Below are 14,163 nucleotides of genomic sequence, written 5' to 3'. Positions count from 1 at the left end.
AAAGAAAACTCCAGGAGAGGAAAATCCAAAGATTTTGAAATCCGGCTCGAAGGACCAAAATGCTGGGGCGGGGTGGCTCGATCGATGAAAATAGGTGAAGCCCCAAGATCGAATGGTACCCACAAAACTCGGGAGTACTTTGGGGTTCTACGCGACGTGCATAGATGTTTATTTGTACACTTGGAAATAAGAACTGCTTAAGCCTTTCTTAACTTAAGCGCTCCAGAGCAGAGCGGAGACTTAAGGGGGAGATGGAGAGGGAGAGCGGACGGCAGTGCGAGCGCGCGAGATGTAGACATCTGGATAAAACTGCCGCTCGACACTGCCTCCTGAAATTAAACGCCCTTTTGACGTAAACACTAGTATACCCTTTTACTCTGCGATCAACGGGTATAAACACCGAAGCTATAATTTGTTTCATATTATTTTCCCACCAATTTTTCGATCATTCCTGTGGCAGCTATATGATACAGTCGTCCGATTTTGATAAAATTTAATTCGAAATTCAGAACTAAAAAAAAAATGTTATTTCCAAGCGTAGGAGTTTATGTGTTAAAAAACACCAAAGAAATAATTAAAAAACATTTTTTTCCGATTATGCCTATGGGACCTATAATATATAGTTGTCCGATTCGGCTGGATCCCACTTATATAGTACCTGCAAAAGATATAAGACTTTTGGGAAAGTTTCAGCCCGATAGCTTTAAAACTGAGAGACTAGTTTGCGTAAAAACGGACGGACAGGCGGACATGGCTAGATCGACTCGTCTAGTGATGCTGATCTAGAATATATATATGTCAGGGGCTGAGACATTTGCTGGTCTCCTTCTTGCATTTTTGCTGCAGTTGCGTAGTGAGTCGCGGTCAACGTCTTCTCCGTTTAGATATCAAAAGCAAAGTGAAGTCGGCTTCCTTCTGCCGGCTTCTTCTTACACACGTCAAAGCGTATTGTTTCATCCATTTGCAAATTCCTTTTTTTCTCTCTCTCTCTCATTTTCAATTCCTTTTTGGTCCTTCTCTCTCTCTCAGAGTCCTTGACCTTGACCATGAACGCGCCACACTCGGCTGAGACGACACTCTCTCTCGTTCTCAATCCACGCTCTCAGCAATTGTGCACATAAAAGGAACCACAAATAACCTAGTGACTAGTTTATTTTATTCTTTATTCTTTATTTCTTAATGCTCTACAGTTTCTTTTACATTTTCTTTCTTCTTATACATCTCCGACACGGCCATCCTGACTTTCACACGTCCTCGTGTGCATACTGTAACTCTAGGTTGGTATCATTTTTGCTTTATTTCTCTTTTCATATTTTACATCTCTCAACATCATTCTTAGCTTAACAAATAGTCTACACACACAACTTTATAAATTACGTATCAAATGTCGGTTTCGCAGGCTATCTCGCTTTTTCACATCATACAGTGAGTCAAATAAAACTTGTCACACCAGTCAACCGCGCCACACACCATGACAGAACACTCCTGGTTCCACACTTGTGCCTTGGGCTTGACCTGGTTCAACTTTCTCTCAGTAGCTCGTACTCTTCTGCGCAAACCCGACCATTTGGCTATCCTTGTTATGAAACCACAGTTACAGGCTTTTGCCGCCCCACGCAACGCTTTGCACCTTTAGTGCCACGATCTGCTCAGATCCAAATTGCATCACACAATATCATCCATACTAGGCATGACTATTGTTGATCAAATCTAGCCCATGTGTTTGATGTCTCACGACGAGTGTCTTTTTCACCACTGTCACTTTCCTCAATAGTCTCGTCAGAGATCTGCTCGTCCGGCAGCCTTCGCAAACTCTCGTGCGAATACTTGTAGGTTCGCTTGCTAGTTAACGATTTTAACAGGTATCGATCACCTTTCAACAACTCGGCAACCACAAAAGGTCCTTTGAACTTAGGATCCAATTTGGTCTGATGCCGCTCTTCACTTCTAAGCAAGACATGATCCCCAACCTTGTGTTTTAGTGTTTTACAATCTTGGCCTTATTCTTATCAACTTGATTCTTTTCATATTTCGCATTTATTTTAATATTTTCTTTGGCCTGTGCCCTCGCTTGCTTGCCATTGGCCTGGCCTCTCTTCCAATCAATATTTCTAATGGGCTATTCTTTGTTACCCTGTTCGTTGTACAATCCATGGCTAACTGTACTTCACTGAGTTAATCCTGCCAGGAACGTTCACCTATCTCTACCGCTGTCAACATACTTTTCATCGTGCTCATGATTCTTTCAACCTGTCCTTTGGCCCTACTTGCACCTGTTGCTATCAAATGTGAGAAGGGTAGCTTTTTGAGTGGTGTAGGTTTTATTTAGGATAGTTGTGTTGGATATAAGGTTACATATAGAAATTATAACTATAAGTGTTCTGCGCACGTTCTGCTCTTGAGTACGACTCTGTCTCGACTACCTTACATTTGTAGAGTCTGTTAACATTATCAAAAAAAGACTTATTCTACACTTATATTGAAGGTTTGGTATATACTATATTAGGCGCTGTTCACAAATGTAACTCTATTTTATGCATTGAACAGAACTCACGAAATTTTCCAAAAGAGAAACTCCTGCCTTGATCTGCTATGATACGGTTAGGTACGCCAAAAAGTGATATTGTTGATTTTACAGCCTTAATACAGTTTTCGGCATCTAAATGCAAAGTATAATATAGGTGAACAAATTTAGTAAATGCGTCCTTGGTATCATTTTTACCATTCAGCTTTCCACTAATAACAATGTGCACAGTATGCCAAGGTATCTCAACTTTCGGAATTGGATGCAATTCCATTTGAATTTTCCCTGATGGAGGCTTTGCTAGTTTGCATGTAATGCAGTTTTCTACAAATTTTCGTACATACTTGGACATATGGACCAATACTGCTCATAAACCTTGTCTAACGTTTTCTGCCACCCCAAATGCATGATTGCTTCATGGACGTGATTTACTACTGACCACCTAAAGGCTCTTGGGACTACAGGTAGACAGCGTGTTTTTCCATTTCTCTGAATTTTCCGATACAGAATTCCTGCTCTTAGCTCATACGTCTTCGCTAAACTCTCCAGCAACTCCCCATCATTCAACTGGACTATAATTTCCCTTACACACGAATCACGCTGCTGCTCAGCTACAAGCCAGTTGTCTGTCACTGTCAGGTCGATGCGGACTTCGGGTACTCTATTTGTTGCCTCACATTCAGTGACAATCGGATTTCTGAATAAAAAGTCCACGTGCGCCATGCGATTTCCATTGCGGTACTTTACAGTGAAATCAAATGATTGCAAATATGCCCACCAACGGTGAACTCTCGGCGTTAGTTCTACTTTAGCACGACTTGCTTTCAATGAATTACAATCTGTGAATATTACAAACTTTCGGCCGTGAAGGTAATGTCGGAAACTTTTTACAGCGTTGTATACTGCCAGGGTTTCTAATTCGTATGAATGATACCTCGTTTCTGGGGGCGATGTACACTTGCTAAAGTATTCAACCACTCTAGGCTTACCGTCTATTTTGTGCTTGAGAATGGCACCAAAGCCACTTGCACTTGCATCTGTATGCAGCTCTATGGGATAATGTGGATCAAAAATAATTAAAACCGGATCATGAGTTAGTACTGAGATGGTCTTCTGCCGTATTTCTTCATGCTCAGCTTTCCAAACGAAACTATTAATTTTGGAAGTCAACTGATATAACTTTTTCACCTGTTCAGAGAACTGTGGGACAAATTTACGGAAGTACGACGCTAATCCTATAAATTGTCGCAATGGTGAAACATTCTTTGGTTGAGATAGTCCAGCCAGAGCTTGCATTTTTTGCGGATTTGGTTCAATACTACCGTCCTTGACCAAGTAGCCAAGATATTCTATTTCAGTTTTCAGAAAACAGCATTTTTTTATATTAAATAAAATTCCTGCTTCCGATAGAGCCTTTAGCACAACTGTCAATCTTTCAAATGCTTCCTCTTATGACCTTGCTACTATCACTACATCATCAATGTAAACAATTGCATAGGAGTACGCCAGGTCACCCAGTGCTCGCGTTATAGCTCGCTGAAAAATCGAAGAGGCATTCTTTAGCCCAAATGGCATAGATAGAAACTCGTACTGGCCCTCAGGGGTTACAAAAGCAGTTCGCTCTATAGATCCTACATCTATTGGAATCTGATAAAACCCACTAGCCATATCTAAACAAGAGAAGTATTTACCCTCACGCAGTCTGTTTACTTGATCTGATATTAGAGGCAAAGGATATTTGTCAGCCACTGTATTTGCATTTAGCTCTCTATAATCTATGCACAAACGATCACTGCCATCTTTCTTCTTAACTTACTCAGTCTTGTTGGCATCAAATAAACGAATTTCTAACTCTCCAGTCGTGACACGTCTGCTCGGTATTCCAATAATAAAATGCTCAGTATACTAGTCAAAAATTTTCTTCAATTTAGACTTATCATTATTATAATTATATATAATAATAATTATATAATAATTATATAATTATATATTATATTATAATTTGGAATAGTTTCATCGGATATTGAATTAATTTGTTTACTTTTAAAAATATTAAATTTATCAGCATCCATCGTTATGCCAAAGCCAAGTGCCAAGATCTCACGACCAATCATTATGTCATGTTTCAAATGCTCGTCCATAACTACATTAAACATGATTTCCAAATTAAATTGACAAATTTGTAAATTAAAGTGTACAACGTTTGTTCCAATTCCTTTTAGAATGACTAAATTATTAAATCTTTTTCCGGCAAGCTTGACTGCTAACTTTTCCTTTATTAAGGAGCACTCGGCACCCGAGTCGAAAAAGAATGGAAAGGCCTCACCAAATTGATATAAAATTCCTTTCGGCTCCAACACTGCACAGAGATCTACTCGCCTCTCGTTCATACTGCTACTCAATGCTGCTGTTCCCTTCATACATGCGGTTGCAATATGACCGACGATTCCACATTTAAAGCAAGTCACTCCAGTCCTGTCTCGTCCCGCCAGTGGTCTACCAAACGATTGATATGGTCTTGATTGTTCTGCCTTCCTTTTACGGCATTCCAGCATTTTGTGTCCAGAAATTCCACAGTAATGGCACTTCATTGGTGTGTGTGCCTTGAATCTCTTCCTGTCGGGGCCTGTCGGAAGATCTGAAGCCAGATGCTCACTTCGCTTGCTGTATGCATACGCCTTCAACTGCTGCTGTAGTTCATTTCTGTTCGTTATATTGGTGGTGAACAGTAGACGCTGCAGTCTAGTGTCGATTTGTGAAGTGTGTGCCAGCACGAAAGAAACAGCTATTCCCTCGATGTCCATCGACTTCCATTTTGTCAAAAGTGACGTCACTAATCGGCTACCGTACGCTGACAAACACTCGCCCGATTTCGGCCGTCCGTTGAGAATGTTCAACAAGGTGGCGGCCGGCGTCTTAGAATCGTCGTAGCGCTGAACAAACAACTCTTGGAATTGTGGCCAGGTAATACGAGCATAGCTGATCTGTGCAAGCCATTGGGAAGCGCTCCCTTCTAGTGCTCCACTCAGCGACATAACCAGCGCACTGCCCTCCAGAGGATGCTCCGTGAGAATCATGTCGGCTGTTTTGAGCCACGCGCTGGCGTCAGCTTCAGCCGCGTCTGGATTAAACTTTGGCAGTCTCAATGATTTTTCACTTGTTGTTGTTGAAGCAGGCTGCTGCATTGTTTTTAGTATTTCGATGAATCGTAGATTTTGTGCTTCCAACAGAGATCGCCATTCACTATCACGCTGGGCCTGAGCCGATCCCACTTCTGATGTCAGGGGCTGAGACATTTGCTGGTCTCCTTCTTGCATTTTTGCTGCAGTTGCGTAGTGAGTCGCGGTCAACGTCTTCTCCGTTTAGATATCAAAAGCAAAGTGAAGTCGGCTTCCTTCTGCCGGCTTCTTCTGACACACGTCAAAGCGTATTGCTTCATCCAATTGCAAATTCCTTTTTTTTCTCTCTCTCTCTCAATTGCAATTCCTTTTTGGTCCTTCTCTCTCTCTCAGAGTCCTTGACCTTGACCATGACCGCGCCACACTCGGCTGAGACGACACTCTCTCTCGTTCTCAATCCACAAATAACCTAGTGACAAGTTTATTTTATTCTTTGTTCTTTCTCTTTCTTAATGCTCTATAGATTCTTTTACATTTTCTTTCTTCTTATACATCTCCGACATATACTTTAAGGGGTCGGAAACGTCTCCTTCACTTCGTTGCAAATTTCTGACTGAAATCATAATACCCTTTGCAAGGGTATAAAAACCATGAAACATTACAAATATAAAGAGAATTTATCGTTCATACCTATTGCTTTGGCTCCTTCCATTTTCAAAAGTTCGCCGTCATCATTGTTAACGTTTTCATTCTGAATGTTTAAATTTTCACTGTCAAGAAGGAGAACTCAGAGTCTATAAAATTTGGATGGGGAACTAACTAGGACATTTTTGGAACGGCAAAGGCTTATGGACCATCAGTTCAACGGATGGTAGATGGTAGATGGATCTCTGTCGGATGGAATTTTGTTTGTTTTATTAATACCAACCTATGTGTATTGCATTTGTGCAAAAAATAATAGAAACTTCAAACCCAATTGCTTAGTATGTACGAAAGTGCTGGGCATCAAGCCAATAATATGTAAAGTACTGATAACTGGACTTAATTTTATTTTAATCCTTGAGCCCTTCGCGCCCTTATTATTTGCTGTGCGCATAGGTCTTAAGGGCGACCGCGTGCATTGCCTGGAAAAAATTGAATAAAAAAAGGCTTCACTTCATCTTCTGGAGTATGTTCATGTTATGGATTAAGGAAAAAATGTTTGCTGAGGACTACCGTAGCATACTTGAGAGCACAATGCCGATGGAGAACCCCCGCTAAAATCGGAGTTAATGCAAAACAAACAGCCAAACAAACATTACAATTTTTACAAAAATGGTTCCAGGACCAAAATTCGCCAGACTTAAATAAGAATGGGATCTTATAAAGACACCCAACACCCCAACGACCCGTTCAGATCCAAAAATCAGTTTTCACCCGTGAATAACCTGGTTAATCACCGTGTGTATATATATACATATTTTTGTACCAGTTACTCGTAGAGTAAAAGGGTAACTAGATTCGTCGAAAAGTATGTAACAGGCAGAAGGAAGCGTTTCCGACCCCATAAAGTATATATATTCTTGATCAGGATCACTAGCCGAGTCGACCTAGCTATGTCCGTCTGTCCGTCTGTCTGTCCGGATGCACGCTGAGATCTCGGAAACTATAAAAGCTAGGCTATTGAGATTTTTGCGTGCAGATTCCTGAGCTTCTTACGCAGCGCAAGTTTGTTTCAGCAATGTGCCACGCACACTCTAACGCCCACAAACCGCCCAAAACTGTGGCTCCTACAGTTTTGATGCTAGAATAAAAATTTTAACGGAAATGTATTGTTCTCATCAAAACCTATCGATTTACCCAAAAAAAAAGTTTGCCTCGCCCACTTTAACGCCCACAAACCGCCCAAGCCTGTGACGCCCACAATTTTCATGCTAAACAAAAAATTTTAACTGAAATGTATTCGTCTCGTCAATACCTATCGATTGACCAAAAAAAATTTGCCACGCCCACTCTAACGCCCATAACGCTTAAATCTGTCTACCGCCGGTAGGTGGCGCATTTTAATCTCTCTTTGCTGCTTGCATATCTCCGTTTAGCTGAGTAACGGGTATTTGATAGTCGAGGTACTCGACTATAGCGTTCTTCCTTGTTTTTAATTGTGTTATTTAAGAACTGTCCGGATCCTTAGAATTTTTGGGCAATGTTGCTGAACAAATATTAGGTCATATACGTTTTAAAAATGTGTCTTACTTGTATAATTGTATATTTACCTTTTAGAACTATATATAACTCTTTGCAAGATTTCTTGTGGCACTAAACATTTGGGCATGCCACTTTCGGCTAACGAAACCAGAATTTTCTATTTTTTAAGCGAGCGGGATGGAGATATTACTTAAGCATAGTTCGGAAATAACTGTTGACCCTTTTTGCTTCTTGCGCTCTCGTTGCGAGCACAACCGAAAAAGATCATACTCTCTCGCTCTCGCTCTGAGCAAGTGACTCTTGCTGTCTTCATTAATGTTTTCTATTGAGCCCTTTTCGTTGAGCTCTTTGTATGTTGCTCTTTCAATGAGCAGTGCGTAAGGAGCGGAACGAGAAACGCTCGCACAATGAGAGTCAGCAAAAGACCGATTCACCGAAAAACTCAACGCAAACGGTCTTCACATTTATTTTCGTTGTTGTAAAAAAGAAATAATATAATTCGTTTAATAGAAGAATTTAAATATATTTTCAAATATTTTTGTTAACGATTGCAATTAATATACATATTTCGTCTGCAAAACAGACGCTTAACGATTTCCTTGCCCATGCGTGTGAATGTAGACCATTCCATACGCAAAAGACCTTTTGCTTCACTGAACACGACAAAACGGTTTTGGAACAACAAGAACAAAACAGAATAGAAAAAAAAAGGTTTCGCTCTGAGCGCGAGCGAGCTCATTCAAGAACCCATAAATCGGTTGCTCTCTGAGTCTTATCGTAAAGAGTCAGGAAAAGACACTTAATTGCAGACAACGAAAAACGGTCGACAGTTATTTGCGAGCTCTGGCTTTAAGCAACTCTGCTTTTTTCACTAACACACCTAGCCTATAGCGCCACCTATCTCCATCTTCTATAGCACCACTTAGCCTACAACGCCTATAGCGCTCCTAGCGGCTTGGTGGGGTATTAGTGAAAACAGCTTATTTGCTGACTGATGTGTGCAATCTCGATTGAATTCCAAATATTTAATTATTATTTGGTTATTACTTTTTTGCGACTGGTCCGATTTCGAAAATAGTTGGCATATAGATGGGTATTAATGAGAAAAAGAAAATCTTAGTTTTATGTAAATATTAATGGACGAAATTCTCAAAAATAATCTTAAAAATTAGATTACATACAAATATCATTATAAGTACATTCAAATTACTTAATTTTACTATGATCAACTAAATTGCTTTGATGTTTTGGTGAGTCTGCGGGTGTCTTCTTAAAAAAGTTCGTTTGAATATGGCAATCTGACAAATTACAAAGCATTTCGCAAACGTCGCTTTTTTCAAACAAGCTGTTCGACTTGCAGATTAGTTGTGTATTGGTTGCTGCGCACAGAACACTTTCTATTGCGGTGTAGAGATTTTGCCTCGCGGATTCCACGACCTCAGTCGATATCGTTCTCGATGTTAATATGTGGGGTTATATCAATGTGCAAACTTCCGTTCCGTTCCTATTCTGCGTTTAAGAGGTAATAGAATTCCGGTGGTATCGTCTTAGACCTTTTTTCAATTTTAATTATTTTTATTTTTAGCAATTTTTGCCAAACAATTCTTTTTATACCCGTTACTCGTATAGTAAAAGGGTATACTAGATTCGTCGGAAAGTATGTAACAGGCAGAAGGAAGCGTTTCCGACCCCATAAAGTATACATATTCTTGATCAAGATCACTAGCCGAGTCGATCTAGCCATGTCCGTCTGTCCGTCCGTCCGTATGAACGCTGAGACCTCGAGAGCTCTGAGAGCTAGGCTATTGAGATTTGGCATGCAGATTCCTGAGCTTCTGGCGCAGCGCAAGTTTGATTCAGCAATGTACCACGCGCACTCTAACACCCACAAGCCGCCCAAAACTGTGGCTCCTACAGTTTTGATGATAGAATAAAAATTATAACTGAAATGTATTGTTCTCATCAATACCTATCGATCGACCCAAAAAAAAATTTGGCAGGCCCACTTTAACGCCCACAAACCGCCCAAGCCTGTGACACCCACAATTTTCACGCTAGATAAAAAATTTTAACTGTAATGTATTGGTCTCGTCAATACCTATCGATTGACCAAGAAAAAAATTGCCACGCCCACTCTATCGCCCATAACGCTTAAATCTGTCTACCGCCGGTAAATGGCGCATTTTAATCTCTTGCTGCTATCTCCATTTCCCTTTGGTCCCTTTACCTGAGTAACGGGTATCTGATAGTCGAGGTATTCGACTATAGCGTTCTTCCTTGTTTTCACCTATGATGTTTACCGTTTTTATACCCGTTACTCGAAGAGTAAAACGGTATACTAGATTCGTCTGAAAGTATGTAACAGGCAGAAGGAAGCGTTTCCGACCCCACAAAGAGTATATATTCTTGATCAGGATCACTACCCGAGTCGATCTTGCCATGTTCGTCTGTCTGTCTGTCCGGATGAACGCTGAGATCTCGGAAACTATAAGAGATAGGCTATTGAGATTTGGCATGCAGATTCCTGAGCTTCTTACGCAGCGCAAGTTTGTTTCAGTAGACTGCCACGCCCACTCTAACGCCCACAAACCGCCCAAAACTGTGGCTCCTACAGTTTTGATGCTAGATAGAAAATTTTAACTGAAATGTAATGTTCTCATCAATACCTATCGATTACCAAAAAAAAATGACTACGCCCACTTTAACGCCCACAAGCCGACCACAAACTTAAAAAAAATCGTAAGTATGCACGCGGATATCTCGGAAACTATCAAAGATAGAGAATTGGGATCTCAGACTTAGATTTCGTAGCCTTGTACGCAGCGCAAGTTTGTTACGCGAATATGCCACGCCCACTCTAACGCCCACAAGCCGCCCAAGCCTGTGGCGGCCACAATTTTCATGAAAGAAAAAAAATTAAACTGAAATGTATTAATCTCGTCAATACCTATCGATTGACCACAAAATAAAGTTTGCCACGCCCACTCTAACGCCCATAGCGCTTAGATCTGCCTACCGCCCACATAACCATATATTGAGATCGCGGGTAGGTGGCGCATTTCAATCTCTCTTTGCTGCTTGCATATCTCCATATCCCTTGTGTCCCAATAGCTGAGTAACAGGTATCTGATAGTCGAGGTACTCGACTTTAGCGTTCTTTCTTGTTTTTTAATTAGTTTGACATTTGGATTTCTTTTTAAACCTTTTTTTAAATTTTCCGTTAAGTATTATAAATGTACTTAAAGAATTGTGAATGTGGTATTTTGTTAGTATGTGGTCATCCTTTACGTCTGGCTAGTGCCAGGAATAGGGAAAAATTGGGGAACTTTGTAAAGGAGGCTGAATTTTAAAAAATGTAACTGCAGTTATTTTAAAGTAAGCCTTGAGGATATGAAGAGATCGTATGAAACCACTTTAGTTACATTTGTTACAAAGAAATAGCAAAAGAAGCAAGAAAGGAAGCTAGCCTCGGCAAGCCGAAGTTTCTATACCCTTGCAGGGCGTTCCCGTGGGAGCGTTGTATTTTCAGAGCTTTTCGATTTTTAGAAAACTTAAAACCAATTACAGAAACATTAAGATATTATTCCTTATTAATTTACTACCGTATATGTTTACCGAAAACGTAATAAAATAATATATATGAAGTACATTGGGTGCACCGCACTCTCGATATGTGTGCATAGCACATATCATCTCTCACCTTTTTAAAAATAACGTAACATATTTCTTATGTACTTTATTTTGAAAGTTTTGTTCAAAACATATTTTTAGCTATCCTGTGAGGTATTTTCCGTCTCGTTCTGCTGAGCTATGCTTACCCCAGAAAACACGTCAGTGCTGCCATTTTGTACTATAACGCTGCGTATTGTTTTAAAGGTATTTCGAGTACTTCTCCAAAAAACATTTATATGTATGCTTGCTAAACATACACAATTTTAAGGGACATTCTGTATTTCAAAATATTTGGTTGAATAGCTTTGTTTGAAAGAATTCTATTTGCCGCGGATATTAGATTGCAATTTTTTACGTCCACACACATGCATAAATACATATGTATGTATGTATGTATGTCGTTTTCTGGCTCTAACCAGTCGTAAGTTGCGGAACGTGTTTTAAAAAAACATAGTTCTGGGTCGTACCTTTTTTACGCAAAACAACACGCATGCAAATTTTCCAAGGCAAATGTGCGTGCTGGGTGCATTCTATTGCGGTGCCTTCTAGAAGTGTTTCAGAATAATGCATCCAGAAGCATGCCCAAACACCCGTTTCGGGAACGTATTCCGAAAGAAATAGTTCTGGGTCGTATCTTTTTTACGCAAAACAGCACGCATGCAAATTTACCCAGCAAAATGTGCGTGCTGGGGGCAGTCTTTTGGGTGCCATCTGGGTGTATTTCAATATAGTGCATCCAGGTGCATTTTAGTGGGAATGTAAAAAAACCAAACTCAAACCCGAAGGTTGCCGATGCGCATTTTTTTTACAATCGTCTTTTTTCGGAACGGTTCTCTTGACAAACAAATAATAAAGACAAAAGGGAACATGCAAGGAAGCGAGCGGTTTTTCTTGTCTCTTGCATTTCTCGTCAGTTGCATTTTTAGTTCTGAAAAGTGAAGTTCGTGCCACGTGTTTTGAAAAAGTTTGTTGTTTTCTGCCACCAATTTTGCATCAATATTTTCACAGGTAAGTAAAGTGTAGATAATTTAGTTCAATATGAACACAATAAAATATCACAGTACATGTACACTGAACATTCAAACTAAAAACATATTAAACAAATAAAATAATAACTATTTGTATGTAAATTGTACATACAAAATAAACATATTGTATATTTGTAATGTATATACACATATTTCATATTCAATTTGCTTTATATTTTTCAGAATCGCAAAAAATGAATGGGCACACCAAGGACTGAACTGCGTAAATGACAAAAGTACATAAACAAGAAGGAAGCACCAAAGCACCGTACAGAAGGGGAGTTACTCCGATTAAAAATTAGTTGCCTTTTTGAATATTGAAATGAAAATAAATATGAAATTGAAATCCAGTTTTATGTATTCCTGGGGAAAACTTCCAGATATTTCGTTTTTGAATGCTTCTAGGTGCATTCCTGGGTACATGTTACAGGTGCATTAAAAAAGAGTACACCCGGAAGGAGTTTAGTATGTTGCTTCCAGGTGCATTAAAAAATAATACACCCAGAATGTGTTTAGTATGTTGCTTCCAGGTGCATTAAAAAAGAGTACACCCAGAATGTGTTTAGTTTGTTACTTCCAGGTGCATTCCAGATATATGCTTCCAGAAGCATGCAACGGGTGCATTCTTTTTTGTCCCGCACCCGTGTAAAAAGAATGGACAGACTCATCACTTCCGGAACACCTTTTTGATGCCATTTCATAATGAAAGAACGCGTGCTGGAATGCTGTCATTTACGACTGGGAAACGTCCCTGCAGTTCCACAATTGAGTTAAGCGCCCAATCATCACGAAGCCGACTGCGACGTCGGCAGAGAAGCCAGCGACGCCGGCAGAGCTGAGCGCAACGGCGGCAAAGCGACGCGCTCTCGCCGGGTCCGCAAAGAGAACGCACAAAAAGTAATTTTGGGCTCTCCCTCTCTCGCCATGTCTCAGACGGAAAAGTGCGTGTGATGGGAAGGAGGCCCAGCAACTAAAATATATAGACTTTTGTGCACCCTTGCCTTTTGAATAATGCGACATTTGTTCGTAAATGATAAAACAACCATTTAAAATAATAGGTTTCTGTTTTAAAATATTTGTATTTCTTAAAAAAATTTATAGGTTTATTAATATTATTTAATAATATGTGAAGTTTTAAGAATATATTTTTATAAACCGATTTGCATAGTCGGATATGTCTATAAATACGCTGCTTTTATGTGCAAGATGCATAGACCAAACGGGACATGCCAAAAAAACAGAACGACAACGGATTAGCGGAACCGTTGTTGGTGTTGTTTGTTGTTTTTCTGGAAGGCACGCGACTTTTTTCGTCGTTTTCACTTGGGTTCACTTATGTGAAGGAGTTAGAATTGCACGCAATTAAGGTAGTTAAGTATAGTAATACCTATACGATTCCCAGGTAAGTCTGTCGCAGACCAATATTTATTTAATCAGTGAGAGTAAAAACAAGTTAATGTATATTAAAAAAATGGAAAATACAAGATTCCCAAAAAAACACGTGGCGGAAAAAAAAATAGCTGTGAAAAATATTAATTTTGGACGTGAAAAGCAACAAATGATGCATATAAATAAACAAATGAATGAATCTGTGAAAAAATTTTAAAATCTTATTGAGTGCTGAGTTCCTAGGGAC

General features: G+C 39.7%; 1 protein-coding gene across 2 annotated transcripts; it reads right to left on the bottom strand.

Moving 5' to 3' along the window:
- Window positions 1–1,152: 1,152 nt before the first annotated feature.
- LOC139353281 (uncharacterized) lies at window positions 1,153–12,609 on the bottom strand. Of its 2 annotated transcripts, XM_070997006.1 has the most exons (3): window positions 6,334–12,609; window positions 6,177–6,272; window positions 1,153–6,112 (listed from the first exon to the last, which is right to left on the bottom strand). In XM_070997006.1, the coding sequence occupies exon 3, from the start codon at window positions 5,839–5,841 to the stop codon at window positions 4,489–4,491; it is 1,353 nt and encodes a 450-aa protein (XP_070853107.1). In that variant the 5' UTR covers window positions 5,842–6,112; window positions 6,177–6,272; window positions 6,334–12,609; the 3' UTR covers window positions 1,153–4,488. The 2 variants fall into 2 exon arrangements, with proteins under 2 accessions (XP_070853107.1, XP_070853106.1); XM_070997005.1 differs by having other exon boundaries at window positions 1,153–6,272.
- Between the last annotated feature and the right edge of the window lie 1,554 nt (window positions 12,610–14,163).

Source organism: Drosophila suzukii, chromosome 3 (assembly GCF_043229965.1).
Source record: "Drosophila suzukii chromosome 3, CBGP_Dsuzu_IsoJpt1.0, whole genome shotgun sequence".
Taxonomy (NCBI): domain Eukaryota; kingdom Metazoa; phylum Arthropoda; class Insecta; order Diptera; family Drosophilidae; genus Drosophila; species Drosophila suzukii.
The sequence above is the reverse complement of the archived record's forward strand: the minus strand, read 5'-3'. Positions and strand labels throughout refer to the sequence as shown.